Source organism: Mytilus galloprovincialis, chromosome 14 (assembly GCF_965363235.1).
Source record: "Mytilus galloprovincialis chromosome 14, xbMytGall1.hap1.1, whole genome shotgun sequence".
NCBI classification, from domain to species: domain Eukaryota; kingdom Metazoa; phylum Mollusca; class Bivalvia; order Mytilida; family Mytilidae; genus Mytilus; species Mytilus galloprovincialis.
In genome coordinates this window covers 57,014,827-57,039,363 of record NC_134851.1, presented here as the reverse complement: position 1 = coordinate 57,039,363, position 24,537 = coordinate 57,014,827, and the positions used below count along the sequence as shown (strand labels likewise).

The following is a 24,537-nucleotide window of genomic DNA, read 5'->3' as shown; positions in this document are numbered from 1 at the left end:
GAGATTTTTTCCCATTTTTCCACAGTCCACTGAACATATAAAATGATAGTGCGGATGGGGCATCTGTGTACTATGGACACATTCTTGTTGGACATGTGTTGTAGATCATTGATGGTTGTTTGTCCATTTGATGTTCAAAATTATTCAAAGACAATATGTCAGTTTTGGGGGGAAATGATGTAGTCCTTACCTACCCTCCCACAAATTTTAAAGCAGACAACATCACCATGGTTTGGGTTTTTAGATATTTACTGTGGAATCTAGTGGATCAAATTCAATAAAAAAAACTGGAGTTAAGACCATTGATAACCTGTTTATAGCTATTTTGCCTGTGACATTGATTTTTATGTGACAACAGCAGGTGGTTAGTATCTTACCAGCGAGTAAAAGATCGAAGAAAAAATACACTAACTAACAATACTGTAGATTCATTATTATTCCTTGGATACCAATTTTTGGTGGATTTCGTGGGTACAGGTGAACCACAAAAATTTCCAATGAATAACATATAGGCTTTGCATACAGAGATTGGCAAAACTACAAAATCTAATGTCCATGAAAAATGCTAATTTTCAGCAATCCATGAAAATTGATACCCACAAAAATAAATAAATCCACAATAATTAACATATGGTACACATTATTAAGTAATTTTACAATTTTCACGGTCTTTTGTGTTTTTTGCAGGTGAGAAGACCTATGATTATCTTGGTGTCAAAGAAACTGTGATAAGCACGTCTGTTTGTGGGATTATATTTGCTTTGTTAGCAGGACAGCCTTTAATGCTTGTTGGTGCTACTGGACCTGTCCTGGTTTTTGAACAGTCCCTTTATATGGTAAGTTTAAGCCTCTTTAATGCTTGTTGGTGCTACTGGACCTGTCTTGGTTTTTGAACAGTCCCTTTATATGGTAAGTTTATGCCTCTTTAATGCTTGTTGGTGCTACTGGACCTGTCCTGGTTTTTGAACAGCCCCTTTATATGGTAAGTTTACGCCTCTTTAATGCTTGTTGGTTCTACTGGACCTGTCCTGGTTTTTGAACAGTCCCTTTATATGGTAAGTTTACGCCTCTTTAATGCTTGTTGGTGCTACTGGACCTGTCCTGGTTTTTGGACAGTCCCTTTATATGGTAAGTTTACGCCTCTTTAATGCTTGTTAGTGCTACTGGACCTGTCCTGGTTTTTGGACAGTCCCTTTATATGGTAAGTTTACGCCTCTTTAATGCTTGTTAGTGCTATTGGACCTGTCCTGGTTTTTTGGACAGTCCCTTTATATGGTAAGTTTACGCCTCTTTAATGCTTGTTAGTGCAACTGGACCTGTCCTGGTTTTTGAACAGTCCCTTTATATGGTAAGTTTACACCTCTTTAATGCTTGTTAGTGCTACTGGACCTGTCCTGGTTTTTGGACAGTCCCTTTATATGGTAAGTTTACTCCTCTTTAATGCTTGTTAGTGCTACTGGACCTGTCCTGGTTTTTGAACAGTCCCTTTATATGGTAAGTTTACGCCTCTTTAATGATTGTTGGTGCTACTGGACCTGTCCTGGTTTTTGGACAGTCCCTTTATATGGTAAGTTTACGCCTCTTTAATGCTTGTTAGTGCTATTGGACCTTTCCTGGTTTTTTAACAGCCCCTTTATATGGTAAGTTTACGCCTCTTTAATGCTTGTTGGTGCTACTGGACCTGTCCTTGTTTTTGAACAGTCCCTTTATATGGTAAGTTTACACCTGAGTTTCATTGTTTATCCATCCGTTTAAGGTGGTACCTAACCCTACAGGGAGATAACTCTGTAAAGTCAGCTAAACGTTTTAATTACGTTGTGTTGTAAAAGGAATATTAAGCTTCTCAATGGTCAGAATAAGTGTTTGTCAAACTGCTATATAACCAGTGTAATTTTTGTCGAGCCTGCAACTTTTGTTGCAGAAAGCTCGACATAGGGATAGTGATCTGGCGGCAAACGGTTGGTTCAAATTTTTTGAAATTTTTATATTTTTGTAAAAGGGTCAAAAATTTTTGAAAATTAAACGAGCCAAATTAATTTTAGTGAAAGTGTTGGGTACCACCTTAATACTGAATTAAATTCAAAAAGGTACTGCTCTCAAAATTTTATGATTTTATAACATTTTTCTCTTAATTTTGTAAAATTTGTAAACCTTTCATTACATTTCTAGTTACATTTTTGTGAAAATGTATTACTATTTGTTTTGTAAAAATTACATAACATTTCTTTGTTAAGTTTTGAAAAATGTTCTACATTTCTACTTTCAGTTTAGTAAAATGCTCCAACATTTTTACTTTCAGTTTTGTAAAATGTTCTAACATTTCTACTTTCAGTTTTGTAAAATGTTTTAACATTTCTACTTTCAGTTTTGTAAGAATAATAATATAGAGTTTTTGACGATGCGGGTATGGATAGGATTCTGGGTAATGTTGATCTCTATAGTAGCTGTTGCAGCAGAGAGCAGTGTCCTCGTCCGTCATATCTCCAGATTTACCGAAGAAATATTTGCCATTCTCATCTCGCTCATTTTCATTTTTGAGGTCATCAAGAAAATTGATGAGGTAAGGAATTTTAGAATGTTATAATTTTTCTGTCTATGAAGAAATAACATCAAAAATGTGGTTCACACTGAATAACTTGTGTAGTCATTCCTTATGATTTAATTCTTAAAAGGAGTAAATAATGATAAAAACGTTGATGACGTCATGGTCACATGACAAAATTGTGTCTATGAGCTGATAGACAAAACACTTTCATCCAATCAGAAGACATGTTACGTCCAAAATTGAATTATTATATGGATGTTTTTGTTTAAATATTTTTTACATTACCATAGTAGTAGGGCGTCTATTACCGAGGGTGGTCTAAATTTGAAATGATGCTAATTTAATAAAATTTAAAATGGAAATGAGGAATATGTCAAAGAGAGAACAACTCGACCAAAGCGCAGATAACCTACTATAGCCACCAATCAGTCTTCAATGCAGCTTGAAAATACCGTACATGGAGGTCCCTCAGCTGGACCTTAAATAAAAAATGGATACTAGTTCAGTGAAAATGGACGTCATACTAAACTCCAAAACTTAAACTAACTAAAATTAACAGACATACAATACTAGCAAAGTCCAGAGGGTCTGGACATGAATATGGTGCAAAAATCTGGGTTATACATTTTAAGTGACATCTTACCATCTCCACCCCCTATACCTTTAGCCAACGTAGGATCAACAAAAACACACAGTTTCCACACAGTAAAAGTCCATTTTAGAAAAGTCAGAGTCTGAAGTTAATAGATCACATATAAACAACCTTGAACAATAAAAAAAAACACATGCCCTATAGTCACTGTGTAATTACCATGTTACTATCTATCAATTTAACTCCATGCAGTGATAAAAATGTTTGCAAAAGAGCAGATTTGGAGCCTTCAATGTTGTACAAGGGATTGCTGATGTTGAAAGAAGTGGATAAAAGGAGAATTTTCTGAACATGATGAATTAATTTTACCAAACCATCAATTTGATATTAACATCAGTCTATACTTTTTTCTAAAAGGACAAACACTATTAAAGAATTATTTCTGGAAATAACAAAATGAATAACAGATCACAAAAACATAAGTATTCAGAAATCATTGTTGCATTTATTACAACGATTTTGAAATGAGAGAATAATTTTTGCGATTACAGGAAAAACTGCGTACAATTATATGTATCAGATTACATAATGGGAGTTCTCATTATTGAAATATTCACACAGCCCTATTATAGAGATGTAAAAGACCTGGCAATAATTTCGGATTTGACAGTATCTCCTCCCCCCCCCCCCCCCCCCCCCCAAAAAAAAATGGTGAGACTTGAAATTATTCTTAATGACTTAACCGTTTAGTATAAACATTAATTTAACATAAACATTACAACAGAGTGTGAAAGATACCAGAGGGACAGTCAAACCCATAGATCAAAAATAAACGGACATCATCATTGCTAAAAAAAAGAAAAAAAAGACAAATAGAAAAACAATAATACACAAGACTCAACATAGAAAACTAAAGACTAAAAAATGACAGTTTTGATAGCATTGTAAAACAAGTGATTTTCCACTTTGACGAATTCTTCTCCTTGTACAATGTTATATTATTCTGTTTCACAATATTTTGTTTGTGTTTTTCAGACATTCAAGGATCATCCTTTGTTGTTAGATTACTGTGCCAAAGACAATTTAACTAATCTGTCGTCAAACAGCAATGTTACCCTTCATTCTGTGTTAAATGTGACTTCGTTGCCTGGATATACGTTCGCCAATGATTCTTTTCAAGAGGAGGCTGAGAGTGATACTCATTACACTAAATACCTCCATTACAAAGAGGTTACAAATAGACCCAATACGGCTCTAATGTCTACGATTTTAACATTAGGGACATTTCTGATCGCATATTTCCTAAGGATTTTTCGAAACAGTAAATTTTTAGGAAGAAGGGTATGTATTTTGTATTGGTTGACCAAATAGATATAGGAAAATGTGGTATGAGTGCCAATGAGACAACTCTCCATCCAAGTCACAATTTAAAAAGGTAAACCATTATAGGTCAAAGTACAGTCTTGGCTCACACTGAACAGCAAGCTATAAGAGCCCCAAAAATTACTGGTGTAAAACCATTCAAACAGGAAAACCAAGGTTCTAATCTATATAAAAAACAAGAAATGAGAAACACTTATGAACCTCATAAAAAAAGACAACTACTGAACATAAGATTCCTGACTTAAAACATGTTCAAACAATTGCAGTGGGATTAAACATTTTGATGGTACCAAACCTTTTCCCTTGTCTGAAACAATAGTGTAACATACCAACATAGAAAGACACATTAATTTTCATGATCATACTTTTCAAGTGTATTCACATTAAATTTCTGCAAGCATTTATATTCAGAATAAAACCATTAAAGCTATTTATAATTTTCATATATCCTGGCTGTTATTCTAGTTATATCTTCTTCAAATAGGCAAAAAATTGAAATCCAAGGATTTATAAAAATCAAAACACATAAAGACCTTTATATACAACAGGGATCTAAAAAAAAAAAATGGCATCAAAAGTGCACCAGGCATAGCTGCAGTGGTTTTGACCAAGTGATCTTAAAAAATGATTGAAACACTTTATATGACATATATTTGGGGGAGATTTTGGAATTGTTATTTCATTTTTTTTATTTTCAGGCGAGAAGAGCGTTGGGAGATTTTGGAATTGTTATTTCTATTATTTTAATGGTGCTGTTAGATTTGATTATAGGAGAAAGTGTATATACTCAGGTAAGTGTTCTCTAAATCAAATTAAAGCATGGTGATATTCTGGTTTACCCCTTCCAGTGGGTCTCATTGGGTCTAAGTGTGACACGGGATTGCCGATTTTTTGTAAGCGTGACACGTGAAAGTCAAATTATTGTGTCGTGAAAATGGGAAATGAGGTCTAGCGGGACACGCGAAATGACAAAAAAGAGAATTGCTTACGTATATAGTGTAAGCGGGATACAGGAATCTGACAAAACAGTAAGCGGGATCCGGGATTGGAACCCCCCAATGAGACCCCCCTTCCATGTTTGTGTCCTTCACATGGAAAATGTGCCTAATTTTTCACCCAAGCTACAAATTGAAGCTCCCTGGTATTTGTAAATGTGTCTCTCCTGAGCATGAACTATCATGTGATTTTTTTAATCCTCCTTTTAACAGAACCCCACTTACCTTGGTAAATATAAATATATAAATATGATGAAGGTCCATATTGGACTGAAACTGGTCAGGCTATGAAACATCACCAGGCGCTGTTAATTATGTGTATTGACATATTTACTATATTTTTATACCTAAATGAAATATGTTTAGAAGTTTACAAGCAGTCAGTGTCCGTAAACTCTGAAGAAGAAATGCTTTTCTTTTCTTTTCTTTTTTTTTTTTGAGATTTTAAGATTCATTTTTTTTTGGCTATGTTGAAACAAATAATCTTTTCTTTTCAGAAATTACAAGTTCCGCCCACTTTAGAACCTACACTCAAACGTGGATGGGTGGTCAACCCTGTAGGTACAAAGAAGAGGTTTGAAGTGTATATTATTTTCGCCTCGTTTATTCCAGCTGCTCTGATCTTCTTGCTGCTCTATCTTGAAACTCAAATCACAGAGTAAGTTTTTTGTTTATTTAAAATGAGGCATGCATGTTTAAATAAAAAAGAAAATGTGATATGATTGCCAATGAGACAACTCTACATGAAAGACCAAATGACACAGAAATTAACAACTATAAGTCACCTTACGGCCTTCAACAATGAAGAAAGCCCAAACTGCATAGTCCGCTATAAAAAGCCCCAAAATGACAATTTAAAACAATTCAAACTAGAAAACTAGCAGCCTAATTTTGGTATAAAATTTATGTTGTTGATACACTTGACTTTCATTTTAAAAAATATGGAGATGTGATATGATCGCCAATGGGACAACTCTCAAGCAGAGACCAAATGTCATTAAAGTTTTACAACTTACAATAGTTAATCTAGAAATCTGATAAGTTAAAATTTCAAATTACTGTAAATTCGTAAATTATTGTAATGTTTTTATTACAATGTATTGCTATTGGTTGGGTATTGCAATAGTAAGAACTTGCATTTTGATATCTGATGCATATTTTTGTGTATGCTTTTCCTAAAATTGTAACACTTAATCTCTCATTTTTGTTCATTTTTAAAAAAATGACTTATAAATGCACGCAATAATTTCTGAAATTACTGTATTAAGCTCAGAACTCCAAGCTCATAGCTCCTACGTTTGCCCTCATCTCAAAAGCTATTACTAAAAGTAAGTTTTAAAAGGACATTATAAACAATCAAATATTGTTTATTTATAGAATAACTAATCGAAGAATTCAAATAGAGAAAAATATTAAACGAGTGACCGAACAACACATTAATTCACAAATGTGCATAGCACATGAGTTAATTATAAGTGTTGTTCGGTCACGAGTTGAATATTTTTCGATATTTGAATTCTTTAATTAGTTATTCTTTTTATTACATTGGCAAATGGCTTTTTTTTTTTAAAGAAATTAATGTAAAACATGTAAGGAACTATATTTTTTTTCTACACATTCACAATTTGTTTTGATCCGCCGTTATCAACGTCTTGACAACGCCTATTGTTGTATGACGTCAGAGAGTGAAATAACCACGTTTATTTCACATGTGAAATTATCGGTTTTTATTTAAGGTGGTACCTAACACTACAGGGAGATAACTCTGTAAAATCAGCTAAACATTTTAATTACGTTGTGTTGTTAAGGGAATATTAAGCTTCTCAATGATCAAAATAAGTGTTTGTCAAACTGCTATATAACCAGTGTAATTTTTCTGATAAAACGGTTGGTTCAAATTTATTGAAATTTTTATATTTTTGTAAAAGGGTCAAAGTAAATACTTTGTCAAAATTTTAAGAAAATTAAACGAGCCAAATTAATTTTAGTTAAAGTGTTGGGTACCACCTTAACTAGGAAATCAATGTAATTTGTTGAATACTGATTTCTTAGGATTACATGGATACAGGTAAAGCACAAAATTAAATGTTCAATGAATCACAAAATTTCTAGAGCAGGTGCGGATCCAGAGGGGGGGTTCCGGGGGTTGGAACCCCCCCTTTTTTTTGGACGATCAATGCATTTGAATGGGGACATGTAATTGGAACCCCCCCCTTTGTCCTGGGTTAGGAACCCCCCTTTTTAAAATGGCTGGATCCGCCCCTGTAGAGGCTTGTATTAAAGCAGACTTTGATAAAATCAAGTATTTATATATCTACGAACATGTAAACTTTCCTTTATCCACTAAAATAAATGAATCAATATCAATATTTTTTTTTGCAGGATGATATTAAACAAGAAAGAGTTTAAGATGAAGAAAGGATCAGGATTCCATTTAGACATGATTTTAGTCGGGGTCATGACCTTTATGTGTTCATTGTTTGGCTTGCCATGGATGTGTCCCGCTACCGTCAGGACGATAGCTCATGTGTCAGCACTCAGTGTCATGAGCAGACATCACGCTCCAGGAGAAAAACCAAAGTTAATGGAAGTTAAGGAGCAGAGAGTTACTGCACTTGTTATGAATATTGTTATAGGTGAAATTTACTTATTAAACACTTGATTTGGGATCTAATTTTTATTGTGTGGAGAAAGTTTTCTCTATTTGAATTTTTCGATTAGTTATTTCTATAATTATTTAAAAATGTAAATGATAATTAAAAAAAAAATAGAAATATCAATAATAATTTTAAAAATTTGACAATGGTAATGATAATTTAATTTTGTTTTGCTTTCATATGTAAATGATAATTTAAAAAAATTGATAATTGTAATGATAATTTAATTTTGTTTTGCTTTCATATGTAAATGATAATTTAAAAAATATTATAATATGTATTATATTTGTTTTATTATATTTAGGTATATCCTTGTTCTGGGAGCCTGTTTTAAAGGCTGTGCCTATGGCTGTGCTGTTTGGTGTGTTTCTGTATCTAGGTATCTCTTCATTGAGTGGGGTACAGATGTTTAAAAGACTCAAACTTTTACTCATTCCAGTCAAATATCATCCATCGAGAGGATTTGTTCGTAGAGTAAGTTGTTAACAATAGATATCTTTCGAGTTTGTTGCATTTCCTTCGAAAACTTTCATTTTAGTGAGCCTCATTCTAGCATTTAGTGGTGTCATCATTTTCATTCCTATGTTAAGCGATTGGTTAAAAAATAAGAGAAATTCATTTTAGTGAGCCTCATTCTAGCCTTTAGGGGTGTGTCACTTCCATTCCTATGTTGAGCAAGGAAAATTCATGTCGCAACTGAATATAGACCAATGGAGAACTGAGATCAAACATACATGTTGATTAAATAAAAACAATCAACAGGTCAGGAAAAAATAAATTGGCTGAGAATTAGAGAAAGGATCTTAACTGTTATGATGACAATATAATGAAGATTTATACATGTACAAGTCTACCACACTAGTGTTCATTTAGCTTGAAATTTGAGATAACTAAAGTTATTTTAAATTATTCCAAAAGAAAAAAAAATTGAAATTAAAACAGCTATTCCATGAATATTTCATTTAAATTCCATGAATATTCCATGACAATTCCATGAATATACCATGAAATTCATTGATAAATTCTTGGAAATCCAAGACAATTCCATGAATATTCCATGTCAATTCCATGAATATTCCATGACAAATTCCATGAAAATTGTAATCATTACAATACAACAGTATTAAAGTAATTTTGACTTTTTTTCAGGTGAAGACTATGAAGATGCATCTTTTCACCATCATACAGCTTGTGCTCCTCGTTCTGCTGCTGATCATAAAATCCACTGCTGCAGCCTTAGCATTCCCATTGTTTGTTATACTCCTTGTGCCCCTCAGAATGAGGGGACTACCTAAGATATTTACTGGTCAAGAGTTACACGAGGTAAGTTACCATGGTAACATTGCTAGGTTTTGGCCTAAATATCCTATTTTAAACAATGATATTAATAAAAAAAAAATAAAAAGTTATCATGTATTCTTATTCATAAACTCAAAGGAACATAAAACATTCATCAAGACAATACAAAACTCTCACATGAGAGAAGCCACTTGAAAAAAATAAAGTACAATTTTTATGCTGTTTTCTGGTCTGTGTGTCCCTTCGATCGTCACATGTTTTTCATTTCAAATCTGAATTAAAAAAATGTTTTTTCTCTGAATAGCGCTTCAATATTTGCCACCAATCTTTGAAAATCAACTTGTAAATAAATAATTTTTGCTAAAAAAAAAGCTGTTGTTTTTCCGTCATTGACAGCATCAACAATTTCCAAGATTTCTGTTGAAAGCTGTTTGATAGAAACTACTTGTGATCGATCAATGATATTTTGTATAAAGTTGCATTACTATCAGTACATATCAGTTTGACTAGTATTTCAATGCCCTGATCTTTCGGTTTGATAAAAACTTGTTCTTTATTTCTGTTTTCAGCTTGACCAGGAAGAAGAAGATTCTGATGATGAAGATATAGATGACCCAGATTTCTATCAGTTGGCCCACATGCCAGTATAAGAAAACACTTTAAAGATACTGAACTTAAATCAAACACTAAAGTGATGCTGATTATGTCTGCTTTGATTTTGTTTTTATTTCATCATAACCATTTTGAGATTTTGGAAATCCAAGCAAGATTAAGTGTTCAGAGTTGTGTTTTTATTTTATTTTTAAACTTTATTAGATAATTAGATATGACTCAATATTTATTCAAGAACATTTGATCATGTGATACTGTAAATTCGGAAATTATTGCATCAATTTATTTTTGTGTTTTTTCAAGAATGGACAAAAATGCGAGTTTAATTATTGTGATTTTGAAATATCTACATACAGGTTCATGTTTCAGTTATCTGAATGCTAGTTCTTATCATCTGGGATACTAACACAGTCACATTATTCACATTGATAAAAAAACCTCACAATAATTTCTGAATTTACAATTAGCCGTTTCAGAATCTAAAGGACTATGGGTAATTTCATTGTTCGTGCCCCAAAATAAAAATAATGTCACGTCATTGGTTGAATTTCCATTGTTTAGCACGATTTTAACCAATCACAACGTTTTGGTGGACACTTTTGAAAATATTACCCAGAATGCATTAGATTCTGAAACGGCGAATTATATTGCAATTGCTGTAAACAAAAATTTGGGAAAATCTGTATACACATAATGCCATCAAAATTTACAAAATGTGAGTTTTTATTTTTGTGAATTTTATCAGGGTTGTAATTCAGAGATCAGAAGATTGAAATTTCTTACGGGAGAGGTCTTGACAATTAGGAGATTTTGACTCCAACCAACTGTATGCTATCTTTCATAATTTTCAAAAAACAAAAAAAAAACATCATAAAAATTTCTGAATTAACAGCTTATCTGTTTTATTCAAAGACTCCCTTCTGCAAACAACATTTTATTGTATTTTTAATTGTTAAAATTGGGTTTTTAGACCCAGACAACCTAAGTAGCTGCTTTATAGAAAAGGATTATATTAACCCTTAGTTAGTTACTATATATATTTCATCCACAGAATTTCTGTTATATTTATTCAAGAGGGGAACAGGATTCCCCCCTCTTTTTTTACGGAGCTTTCAATTTTGTTTTTATTTTGTTTTCATGTTATATTAGATCATTTTTAGTAATGAATGTGTAGTTAATTTTTTTATGAGAATAGTGCATTAAAAAATAATACTGTATTGTTAAAATGTTAACAATATGTTTTACTTTTGTAAAATGAAGGCTCAACTCAGCCTTTTGATGAGTAAAGGTCCTAATAAAATCACAAAATTGAATATCCACGAAAATGCAAGTTTTCCTCTTGAAATCCATGAAAATTGGTACCTACAAAAATAGATGAACCAGCAGTAGTTTTTTTATTTTTATTTAATTTTATATGTAATCAGTAGATGTGTATTTGTAACTGGAATACTATTTATTAATAAATTATAAACTGTTAATAATTTGTTTGCTGATTTTAATCATGACTTGTATGCATTTTAATTCATAGCGATCTCAATCTTAAAGTATTTCCATATCAGAGGGTCTGGGAGGGGATTACAGAATAGAGAATAAAGGGCCAATTGTACAAAAAAAGGGACAAAAAAATAAAGAAGAGAGATGAATTGGGCGATTAAAGTGTGCTAACATCTAGATAATAGAGAAAAATAGTTCAAAAACATACGGAATAGAGGGAATGGCCTAAAATTAGATAATACAGAATTTGAGATCCCCCATCCAGACACTCATATTTTATTAAGTTTTAATTTATAAACAGACTCACAATATTTGTAGGTTTAGAAAGTGGGGAATGGACTATTTTTAAGCTCCTAATTTTTAAAATGTTCATTTATTGTAAGTCCTTTCCTACTCTTATTTAATTGGAATATCCGTTCTTTTGATTCTGAAAAGATTAGTGAAATAACCAAAACTTGCATTTGTTAAACAAGTTTTTTTGCAAGTTGTCAATTATGTCTTATTCAAATCAAAAGCTTTCTTTTTTTTTAATTTAAGTTAAAAAAAACAAAATCATTACTTATATAAAGGAGTTCTGACTTTCTCGAGTGAAAGAGATCTAACACAGGGAGGTCCTGAATTATTAAGGTTGCCTGTAGTAAACAGAGGAATACTAAAGATGGCAGAGTGCTAATATGGTTAATACACATACTTTTTACATGTTCAGAATCCCAGTTCAAATGTTCCCTAGTTTGGGGTCCCACCATTTTCAAATTCCAGGATCAACATCTGGTTAAACAGGACATATTTTTTTATGGACAACTCCCATATTATTTTCATGTATTTTGAAATATTTGTTATATATATTTGCTTTTTGCCATAGCATACATTTTATTGTAGCTTCTAATGTGTTGTTATTATGTAGAATTTTATCAATAACATACCTGCCAACTTTTCAAAATGCCCATGGGGGTTTTGCGTGCAAGATGGCTGTCATTGTCATAAAAAACCTTCAAGGGGGCCTTCAAGTACATTGTAGCCTTCAAGTACATTGTAGCCTTCAAGTACATTGTAATGTTGTTTTTTGGCTTCTTCATACTTTTATAAGCTTACAGTCATTGTTAAACTAATTGTTTTGTTTAAAATTGTGGACAAAATTGCTCTTTCAAAATTTTAATTTGGGAGCCTCCATGGGAGAAATCCCCCCCCGCAAATAGTGACAGTTGGCAGGTATGCAATAATCTCAATAGTGTTATACCCATGGTTATGGCAGCCATATTGAAAGGGGCAGATTATTATAATGGAAGTTGAAATGCTTTCAAAAATGTCAGTCCCCCTATTCAATATGGACCCAATAACCATGAATCAGCCTAATTTATTGAGTTTAGATTGATACAAAAGTTTGTCTCATTATCGAAGTCCTAATATATTTTTTAATTTATGTTCCTGAGAAATCCCTAAAACTTGTCTCTGGTTATATTTGAATGAGAATTGATACGAGATTCATTTTCAGGTTAGATTTTACTTCCCTGTTTAAAGACTTAGTTGTGAGGATGAAATTTTCATTTTTATAAAGTATTTAGGCGGCTTCTAAAGATATCCAAAAAGTTGATCTCCATGTCACAAGAAATCCTTAGAAACTTTTCTGCAATCCTATGTAATTTTTTTTGGCATGCAGTCAAATAGTTTTTGTGATTATGTTGCATTGTCAAAAACTTTCAAATAAGTAAAAATTGAACTACAGAATTATCTCCCAAATATTGTGATCTCATCTAAATTTATTTTATTCAAGGCCATACTACTTTAATTTGATTTGAACAGGAGGAGATGAGAGGGTTTTAAGGTCTAAGTAAAAACAAAATTTATTTTGTTAAATGTTATTATTTTGTTTGAAATGGTTGTTATAGAAACATGAACTGAGTTCATAATTTCCGATTTTTGTTTTAAATACTTGAATATGTTATATAAAAATGTTCTTGAAGAAAAGTTTTTATGCATGTGGTGTACCAAATTTTGTTTTCACATAAGAAATATTTTCTGATTTGCTGAAAAAATTACAATAATGTTAAATACTGTACTTCAACTATGTGGTCCAAAGTCAAAGTCTGTTTTGTAGAAGGAACCATTATTAAACTGACCAACACACTGTAACTCAAAAACTGAAAATCCCAAGAAAGTAATCTTTTATAAAAATCATATTTTTGTCATGAATTTTTATTAATAATATAAACAAAAAAATATAACATTTTAAAAAGCTTGTAAAAAAATCCACACATTGTCTAAACCATTTTATGATATAAACCATTTGATTAGTTGACCTATGACCCAAGTATTGTTATTTTGTTTTAGCTGTGATTGTGTTAGAAAGAGAACTTGTGGTACAAGAGACCCTGCTCTTAAAATTATTACTGTATATATATTATATCAATTTGTTTCTTTGTTTGTTTGTTTATGAAGAAAACTATATTTTTACAAATTTCATTAGAAATGGCGATAAATACATCTTGTACAATTCACATGTAGCTATTTTTAGCTCACCTGGCCCAAAGGGCCAAGTGAGCTTTTCTCATCACTTGGCGTCCGGCGTCCGTCGTCGTCCGTCGTCGTCGTCGTCGTCGTCCGTCGTCGTCCTGCGTTAACTTTTACAAAAATCTTCTCCTCTGAAACTACTGGGCCAAATTTAACCAAACTTGGCCACAATCATCATTGGGGTATATAGTTTAAAAAATGTGTCCGGTGACCCGGCCAACCAACCAAGATGGCCGCCATGGCTAAAAATAGAACATAGGGGTAAAATGCAGTTTTTGGCTTATAACTCAAAAACCAAAGCATTTAGAGCAAATCTGACATGGGGTAATATTGTTCAACAGGTCAAGATCTATCTGCCCTGAAATTTTCAGATGAATCGGACATTTCGTTGTTGGGTTGCTGCCCCTGAAATGGTAATTTTAAGGAAATTTTGCTGTTTTTGGTTATTATCTTGAATATTATTATAGATAGAGATAAACTGTAAACAGCAATAATGTTCAGCAAAGTAAGATCTACAAATAAGGCAACATGATCAAAATGGTCAGTTGACCACTTTAGGAGTTATTGCCCTTTATAGTCAATTTTTAACCATTTTTCGTAAATCTTAGTAATCTTTTAGAAAAATCTTCTCCTCTGAAACTACTGGGTCAAATTTAACCAAACTTGGCCATAATCATCATTAGGGTATCTAGTTTAAAAAATGTGTCCGGTGCCCCGCCCAACCAACCAAGATGGCCGCCATGGCTAAAAATAGAACATAGGGGTAAAATGCAGTTTTTGGCTTATAACTCAAAAACCAAAGCATTTAGAGCAAATCTGACATTGGGTAAAATTGTTAATCAGGTGAAGATCTATCTGCCCTGAAATTTTCAGATGAATTGGACAACCTGTTTTTGGGTTGCAGCCCCTGAATTGGTAATTTTAAGGAAATTTTGCTGTTTTTGGTTATTATATTGAATATTATTATAGATATAGGTAAACTGTAAACAGCAATAATGTTCAGCAAGGTCAGATTTACAAATAAGTCAACATGACCAAAATGGTCAGTTGACCTCTTTAGGAGTTATTGCCCTTTAAAGTCAATTTTTAACCATTTTTCGTAAATTTTATATATCTTTTACTAAAATCTACTTCTCTGAAACTGCTGTGCCAAATTGATCCAAACTTGGCCACAATCATCTTTGGGGTTTCTTGTTTAAAAAATATGTCCGGTGACCTGGCCATCAAACCAAGATGGCCGCCAAGGCTAAAAATAGAACATAGGGGTAAAATGCAGTTTTTGGCTTATAACTCAAAAACCAAATAATTTAGAGAAAATCTGACATGAAGTTAAATTGTTAATCAGGTCAAGATCTATCTGCCCTGAAATTTTCAGATGAATTGGACAACCTGTTTTTGGGTTGTGGCCCCTGAATTGGTAATTTTAAGGAAATTTTGCTGTTTTTGGTTATTATATTGAATATTATTATAGATATAGGTAAACTGTAAACAGCAATAATGTTCAGCAAAGTAAGATCTACAAATAAGTCAACATGAACGAAATGGTCAATTGACCCCTGTAGGAGTTATTGACCTTTGTAGTCAATTTTCAATCTGCTTCCTTTGTTTAATATTCACATAGACCAAGGTGAGCGACACAGGCTCTTTAGAGCCTCTAGTTTAAAAATAAAACATTTTTTTAAGGAAATGATTTATTACTATATGTGTTATCTCTTATTCATCCATCAACAGGAGCACCACCTTAAATGGGAAGAACTCCAGTTTCAAAATAGATATAGGAACCAGGGGCGGATCCAGCCATTTTAAAAAGGGGGGGTTCAACTATATGTCCCTATTCAAATGCATTGATCGGCCAAATAAAAGAGGGGGGTTCCAACCCCCGGAACCCCCCCCCCCCTTGGATCCGCCAATGGGGACATTCATAAGTTGAAGAGTAACTGACAGAGCCATGACATCAAATTCAGTTGAGGAAAGGACAAACAAACAGCACTGAAAACTTTAGACTAAGTAACACTAATTCCACCAAAAACTGTGGGTGATCTCAGGTGTTCCAGAAGGGTTAGCAGTTCCTGCACCACATTTGACTCCCTAAATCTGAGACTACTGTGTGTTATAGTAGTCTCAGCCTAAATTGAGAGTTTTAGAATATTAATTCCAGAAGTAATTACACAAGTCTGTATACATACTGTCTAGTAACATCTCTGTTTTGATTTTTAAAATGATCAATAGCAATGTCATACTGAGAAAGCGCAAGTTCCATATCAGGAAAGTCCCCTCAAAAAACATCAATGTAAAAATAACCATACAGAGAAAAATGTGTCAGCACCAAAAGTAAAATAAGGAGAGGCAGTATAATTGCTAATGAGACTACTATCCACCACACACTGACCACCAGACCTTATTACATGGATGTGATACTTTATTTTTGGGAGTTTATTTTTTGGATGAGGTTTAAATTTAATTCTGCAGTACTGGTGGACATGAAGGGTATATTTTGTTATCAAAAAGAGGAATTTTGCTCCATGTGTATCAGTTCAAGATTTTACCTACCCGATTTTAGAAACTTTTAAATTAATTGTATTTATCGTGTTTCTGATCCCTCATGTTGTCACTGTTAACAAATGAGTTGACCTGTTGTCACTGTAAACAAATGAGTTGACCTGTTGTCACTACAACAAATGAGTAAACCTGTTGTCATTTGCAAACAAATGGGTTAACCTGTTGTCACTTCACACAAATTAGTTAACTTGTTATCACTGCAAACAAATGAGTTAACATGCTGTGACTGTAAACAAATGGGTTAACCTGTAATCACTGTAAACAAATGAGTTAACCTGTTGTCATTTTAAACAAATAGCTTAACCTGTTGTCACTGTAAACAAATGGGTTAAGTTAACCTGGTGTCACTGTTTACAAATGGGTTAACTTGTTGTCACTGCTAACAAATGAGTTAACCTGTTGTCACTGTAAACAAATGAGAACCTGCTGTCACTGTTAACAAATGGGTTGACCTGTTGTCACTATAAACAAATGGGTTAACCTGTTGTAATTGTAATCAAATGAGTAAACTTGTTATCACTGCAAACAAATGAGTTACCCTGTTGTCATTGCAAACAAATGGGTTAACCTGTTGTCATTGTAAACACTTGAGTTAACCTGTTGTCACTGTAAACAAATGGGTTAACCTGTTGTAATTGTAAACAAATGAGTTAACCTGTTGTCGCTGCAAAGAAATGGGTTAACTTGTCACTGCAAACAAATGGTTTAACCTGTTGTCACTGTAAACACAAAGAATTAACCTGTTGTCACTTCAAACACGTATGTTAATCTGTTGTCACTTCACACATATGAGTTGACGTGTGATCACTGCAAACATATGAGTTAACCTGTGATCACTTTTAACAAATAAGTTAACCTGTTGTCACTGTAAACAAATGAGTTAACCTGTTGTCACTGTATACAAATGGGTTAAATTGTTGTCATTGTTAACAAATTAGTTAACTTGTTATCACTGCCAATAAATGAGTTAACATGTTGTCACTGCTAAAAAATGAGTTAACCTGTTGTCACTGTAAACATATGAGTTAATATGTTATCACTGTAAACATATGAGCTAGCCTGTTGTCACTGTAAACAAATGAGTAAACCTGGTGTCACTGTTTATAAATGGGTTAACTTGTTGTCACTGCAAACATATGAGTTAATATGTTATCACTGTAAACATATGAGCTAGTCTGTTGTCACTGTAAACAAATGAAACCTGGTGTCACTGTTAATAAATGGGTTAACTTGTTGTCACTGTAAACATATGAGCTAGCCTGTTGTCACTGTAAACAAATGAGTAAACCTGGTGTCACTGTTTATAAATGGGTTAACTTATTGTCACTGCAAACAAATGGGTTAGCCTGTTGTCACTGTAAACAAATGGGCTAACCTGGTGTCACTGTTTACAAATGGGTGAACTTGTTGTCACTGCAAACAAATGAATTATCCTGTTGTCACTGTAAACTAATGGGTTAAACTGTTGTCATTGTAAAGAAAGGAGTAAACTTGTATTCACTGCAAACAAATGGGTTAACCTGTTGTCATTGTTAACAAATGGGTTAACCTGTTGTCATTGTAAACTAATGGTTCAACCTGTTGTCACTGTAAACTAATGAGTTAAACTGTTGTCATTGTAAATGAGTTAACTTGTTATCACTGCAAACAAATGAGTTACCCGTTGTCATTGCAAACAAATGGGTTAACCTGTTGTCATTGTAAACAATTGAGTTAACCTGTTGTCTCTGTAAACAAATGAGTAAACATGTTGTCATTGTCAAAAAATGGGCTAAACTGTTGTCACTGTAAACAAATCGGTTAACCTGTTATCACTGCAAACAAATGAGTTACGTTGTGGTCACTGTAAACAAATGAGTTAACCTGTTGTCATTGTAAACAAATGAATTGACCTGTTGTCACTGTAAACAAATGGGTTAACCTGTTGTCACTGTCAACAAATGGATTAACCTGTTTTTACTGTTAACAAATGAGTTATCCTGTTGTCTTTCTAAACAAATGAGTTAACCTGTTGTCTTTACAAACAAATGGGTTAAACTGTTGTCTTTCTAAACAAATGAGTTACCCTGTTGTCATTGCACACAATTGGGTTAACCTGTTGTCAATGTAAACAAATGAGTTGGCATGTTGTCACTACAAGCAAATTAGTTAACCTATTGTCATTGTAAACAAATGAGTTAACCTGTTGTCACTGTTAACAAATGGGTTAACCTGTTGTCACTGTCAACAAATGGATTAACCTGTTGTTACTGCTAACAAATGGGTTAACCTGCTGTTTTTCTAAATAAATTAGTTACCCTGTTGTCATTGCACACAAATGGGTTAACCTGTTGTCGAATATAAACAAATGAGTTGACCTGTTGTCGCTACAAACAAATGGGTTACCCAGCTGTCACTGTTAACAAATGAGTTAACCCGTTGTCACTGTAAATAAATTCGATTACCTGTTGTCACTGTAAACAAATAAGTTAATTATGTTGTAAATAAATGAGTTGATTTGTTGTCACTGCAAACAAATTGGTTTTACCTGTTGGCGCTGTGTAAAAATGAGTCAATCTGTTAATTGGTTTTCCTGTTTTTTTACTATAAATAAATGATTTACCTGTTGGCATCGTAAATAATTCGGTTATTGTCAGTGCTTACAAAACGGTTTAACTTTTGTCACTGCAAACAAATTGTTTTACCTGCCGTCTGTGAAAACAAATGGGTTTAAATGTGAATAAGCTAGAAAAGATTTACCAATAAATCAACATTGTTAAAATCATCTGTCGATTTTTTGGGGAAGTTTTCACTGTTTTATATTGTTTTTTGAAGGTGGTATAAAAGTATAGCAGATAAAAAGACAGTGTAAGTAGTATTAATGATCAGCGTAAAATCAGGTCTACAATTATAATTGAAACTATTCAAAATAATCAGTCGACCACTTCTAGAATATTTTGCAATGATGATTTTATTGCTTTTATCCTTCTATCTAAAACAACGGTAATTGATAGACAGAAACGTCGATCAGCAACACAAGATCTACAAAAAAAAACTTTCCCATTGAGCATGTTGGGAACAGACTGAGCAAGGTATGTACTCGGCGAAACAAACATTGCTAAGGATAAAAACGTTTGCTAGTGTTTTGGGTTCCGATTGCCTCGTCAACAAACTCCTTGAATTCAACCATCCGTCATCCCCTTTCTCCATGAGGACAAAATAGTATTGAAAACAGCGAGATATGTAATCGGCGGACCGCTAACATTTCAGAAGAAATTTTATCAACCCAAGAGTACTGGATGGGGGGGATGTATTTTGTATTAGATTGCGTCACAAACAGTTTTTTTAATACGTCTTAGATGATTTTTTTCTTAAATTCTATTTGTTGTTAATATTAAATGGATACGAGACGATAGTAGGACATAGACTAAGTTTTCTCGTTTGAATTGTTTTACATTGTCATTCGGGGCCTTTTATAGCTGACTATGTGGTATGGGCTTTGCTCATTGTTAAAGACCGTACGGTGACCTATAGTTGTTAATTTCTGTGTCATTTCGGTCTCTTGTTGAGAGTTGTCTCATTGGCAATCATACCGCATCCTTTTATTTTATAAGTTGAAAACTTTCAAATATGATGGAAAATTCAACAACAATTTTTTAAAAACAAAGAAGAAGGTTAGGTTGTCTGCCATAAGCGCAGACACCATCTTTAAAAAGGGTTTTCTTTGTTTATTAGAACTAAGTTGGCATGATACTGCATGCTGATGCTGGATTCATGGTGGTTCTTCTGCATGTTTGATGCTAACTTAATTCATATCATTCTTTTTGTCGAGCCTTCGACTTTAGTCGAAAAAGCGAGACTAAGCGATCCTACATTCCGTCGTCGTCGTCGTCGGCGGCGTCCACAAATATTCACTCTGTGGTTAAAGTTTTTGAAATTTTAATAACTTTCTTTAACTATACTGAATTTCTACCAAACTTGGACAGAAGCTTGTTTATGATCATAAGAAAGTATCCAGAAGTAAATTATGTAAAAATAAAATTCCATTTTTTCCGTTTTTCACTTATAAATGGACTTAGTTTTTCTGCGAGGAAACATTACATTCACTCTGTGTTTAAAGTTTTTAAAATTTTAATCACTTTCATAAACTATCCTTGATTTGTACCAAACTTGGACAGAAGCTTGTTTATGATCATAAGATAGTATCAAGAAGAAAATTTTGTAAAAATAAAATTCCATTTTTTTCCGTATTTTACTTATAAATGGACTTAGTTTTTCTGCGAGGAAACATTACATTCACTCTGCGGTTAAAGTTTTTAAAATTTTAATAACTTTCATAAACTATCCTTGATTTGTACCAAACTTGGACAGAAGCTTGTTTATGATCATTAGATAGTATCAAGAAGAAAATTTTGTAAAAATAAATTTCCACTTTTCTGTATTTCACTTATAAATGGACATAGTTTTTTTGCCAGAAACAAAACATTCACTCTGTGGTTTAAGTTTTTAAATTTTTTTATAATGTTCTTAAACTATCCTGGATTTCTACCAAACTTAGACAAAAGCTTGTTTCTGATTATAAGATATTATTCAGAAGTAAATTTTGTTGAAAAAAAATTCACTTTTCCCGTATTTTTGAAAAAAAAGTTTGTTTCCAGTTTTTGGAGAAAAAATTAATTTGTTTTTGACCCTGAAAAGAAAATTGGGTGTTTCACCCTGAGCTGCCACTATATGTAATGCTAAAATTGAAAGAAAAAAATTGTTTTCGACTTGTCACTATAAAAAAAGTTGGTTTTCGCCAAAGGCAAAAAAAGGCGAAAAAAAAAGTTTGTCCAGAAATAAAAAAAAACATAGCACCCCCACCCCCCCACCCCCCTCGAAAATCAAATGGTTGTTGCTTTAAGGTGTTAAAGTTTTCATAGAAACTTGGCTTTAAAAAATTTCATGATTGATCAATGAACGGTTCTTAATTCCCGATAATTGCCTCGGACGCACCAAACATATAAAATGGTCGTCTTCGTCAGACAAGCGTCAAGACAAAAAAAAATGGAAAGCTAGGTAGAATAATACTTCTAAGCTTTAATTTTGACCTCTAAAATAAATTACATAATTTTTCGCGCCAAAATGGTATTTTCGGTAAATACCGCAGACGACATCTAACAAGCATGCAGACGACGTTATAGATATGATTTTATGAAATTATATACAAAAACTCCGACCAAATCGTTAGTAACATCTGTTACGAAGGCGAATATAATAAACTACTCTGTAATCAATACAAACCACAAGTCAGCGTTTTTCTTCATTGATAAAGAAAAAATCAAGGTAAACAAATTTTATAGATATAGCTGTCAAAATTTTAACGTTTACTTTTGTTATACTTAAATTCGTCTGGTGACAAGTTTGGGGGTTTTGTGGATATACTAACAAATACATGTACTTTGAAAATTGCATGCTCTAATTTTGTCTTTAAAAATTGGCTTTCATCAAATTGACAACTTTTCCAAGCTGTATTTTAGAAAGTGCATTACGGCCGCCGCCATTTTAACTTTTCTACTATCAAAAGCATAGGTCATTCGTTATCTAACATATCCTGGTGATAAATTACATGTAGAGGACTACTTTTAAGATAGGTATGTATAAGTATATAAATTCTAGTCAATTGTGTAAACTTTCACTCGTTCAATTTACCCGAAAACTATAATTCCTATTTGGTCCTATAAAAAGTAGTTTCGTGTCTTTCATGCTTTGCAGGCGCGGATCCAGAGGGGGGGTTCCGGGGGTTGGAACCCCCCCCTTTTTTTTGGACGATCAATGCATTTGAATGGGGACATATAGTTGGAACCCCCCTTTATCCTTGGTTAGGAACCCCCCCCCCCTTTTTAAAATGGCTGGATCCGCCCCTGCTTTGCTTGGCTGAATACTGTTCTTCAAGTTAAGCAACTGCAAACTTTCTCTTTTATACCTAGTTGATGTTTATCGTCAAAAAATCTAATCTGCTATGTATACTTACACTCGTTCAATTTTCCCCGTAAATTTTATATTGATCAGGTAAAAAGAGGTTCCTATCCCAAGTTGTCTAAGACTCTTGATATCTTGATATATTTTTTGTGCTGCGCAATGCTCTTAGAACAATTAGATTGCTTTTACAAGAATTTAGAAGCTACCGCAAACTCTGGTTGATGTGTATCGTCAACAAAATCAATGAAATGCGATTGAATGTATATTTTCTTCGAACAATCATCTAATCCTTACATTTTGGAATAATGAAATAATATTTCAAAACTTGTTTATGCATTCCCATGTTATGATCTATTTTCGAATCAAGAGCAAATACGTTTCTCTATTTCTCACCGATGTTTATGCGTCTTATGCCATATACTCTATCTCCTCTAATGGCCATGGGAATATATTGTTAATAATCTACGGATCATACACATGATACAGTTGCACATCTATGATTATCTATATAAAAGTACAATGTATAAAGATGTGGTATTATTGAAAAAGAGACAACTCTTCACCAGAGACCAAACGTAGGTGTTCTATGCTTATTACTAGTATATATAAAAAATAGCTACTTAAATATTTGATTTTTACCAAGTACGTGTGTATCTACTTCTATAGTATCTAAATCAGCATTTTAATTAGCAACATGTGCTGAAATATTAAGACATTGACAGGTGTTTAAAGTGGCGACATATGCCTTCTTGAAAGTAGCGCATATTTGTGACTATATATATAAAAAAAGAAGATGTGGTATGATTGCCAATGAGACAACTGTCCACAAGAGACCAAAATGACACAGACATTAACAACTATAGGTCACCGCGAGGCCTTCAAAAATGAGCAAAGCCCATACCGCATAGTTAGCTATAAAAGGCCCCGATATGACAATGTAAAACAATTCAAACGAGAAAACTAACGGTCTTATTTATATAAAAGAATGAAAAAACAAATATGTCACACATACACAAACGACAACCACTGAATTACAGGCTCCTGACTTGGGACAGGCACATACATAAATTATGTGGCGGGGTTAAACATGTTAGCGGAATTGCAACCCTCCCCCTAACCTGGGACATTGGTATAACATTACAACATAAGAACGAACTATAAAAATCAGTTGAAATAGGCTTAACTCATCAGATGGACAAAAATAGTTTGACTATTTCGAAAGCTCACGTTTTATTCTTTGTGATTTGATTGTGTGTATCATTGCCGACATCTATAAGGTATCGTTGCATTTTTTTTATTTTTTTGTGTGTTCAACGCATACAATAGTAGAGGGTATGGTTGGGTCTTTCAATATTCTCTATTATGTAAACCCCATCAAGACCCTCATAAATATAGCAGGGATGATGCTTTCTGCATGGTCTTTGCCTCTGTCCGTTCCTTGCCAGGTTTTCTGGTCTTGTGTCCGTCCACTCCTTGTCAGGTGTTTGAGGCATGTACGTCCGTCCATTCCTTGCAAGGATTTTGATGTTTGTGCTTCCGTCCGTAAATTGTTAGGTTTTTGAGGTATTTGCGTCCGTCCGTTCCTTACCAGGTTTTTGAGGTCTGTGCGTCCGTCCGTTCCATGTCAGGTTTTTGAGGTCTGTGCGTCCGTCCGTTCCTTGCCATGTTTTTTTGGTCTGTGTATCCGTCCGCTCCTTGCAAGTTTTTTTTTATATCTGTGCGTCCGTCTTTTCCTTGCCAGGTTAAAGTAGGTCTGTGCGTTTGTTCGTTCATTGCCAGGTTATTCTGGTATATAAATATAGTGTCCGTCCGCTTCTTGCTAGGCTTTTTAGGTATGTGCTTCCGTACATTCCTTGCCAGGTTTTTCTGGTCTGTGCGTCCGCCAGTTCATTGCCAGGTTTTCTGGTTTGTGTGTCCGTCCTCTCCTTTCCAGGTTAAGGTAGATAACCATGA

The 24,537-nt window shown here is 33.4% G+C and overlaps 1 protein-coding gene across 6 annotated transcripts in view; it reads left to right on the top strand.

The window, feature by feature from the left end:
• Positions 1-11,740, top strand: part of LOC143058441 (band 3 anion transport protein-like) — a 91,742-nt gene extending 80,002 nt beyond the window's left edge. For all 6 annotated transcript variants that reach the window (XM_076231932.1, XM_076231930.1, XM_076231931.1 and 3 more), the window contains 9 exons: positions 688-836; positions 2,366-2,560; positions 4,173-4,478; positions 5,219-5,311; positions 6,013-6,173; positions 7,898-8,151; positions 8,477-8,646; positions 9,322-9,495; positions 10,041-11,740. In XM_076231932.1, the coding sequence (XP_076088047.1) occupies positions 688-836; positions 2,366-2,560; positions 4,173-4,478; positions 5,219-5,311; positions 6,013-6,173; positions 7,898-8,151; positions 8,477-8,646; positions 9,322-9,495; positions 10,041-10,121 (1,583 nt within the window). In that variant the 3' untranslated portion in view covers positions 10,122-11,740. The remainder of the gene's footprint in view (positions 1-687; positions 837-2,365; positions 2,561-4,172; positions 4,479-5,218; positions 5,312-6,012; positions 6,174-7,897; positions 8,152-8,476; positions 8,647-9,321; positions 9,496-10,040) is intronic.
• The last annotated feature ends 12,797 nt before the right edge of the window (positions 11,741-24,537 follow it).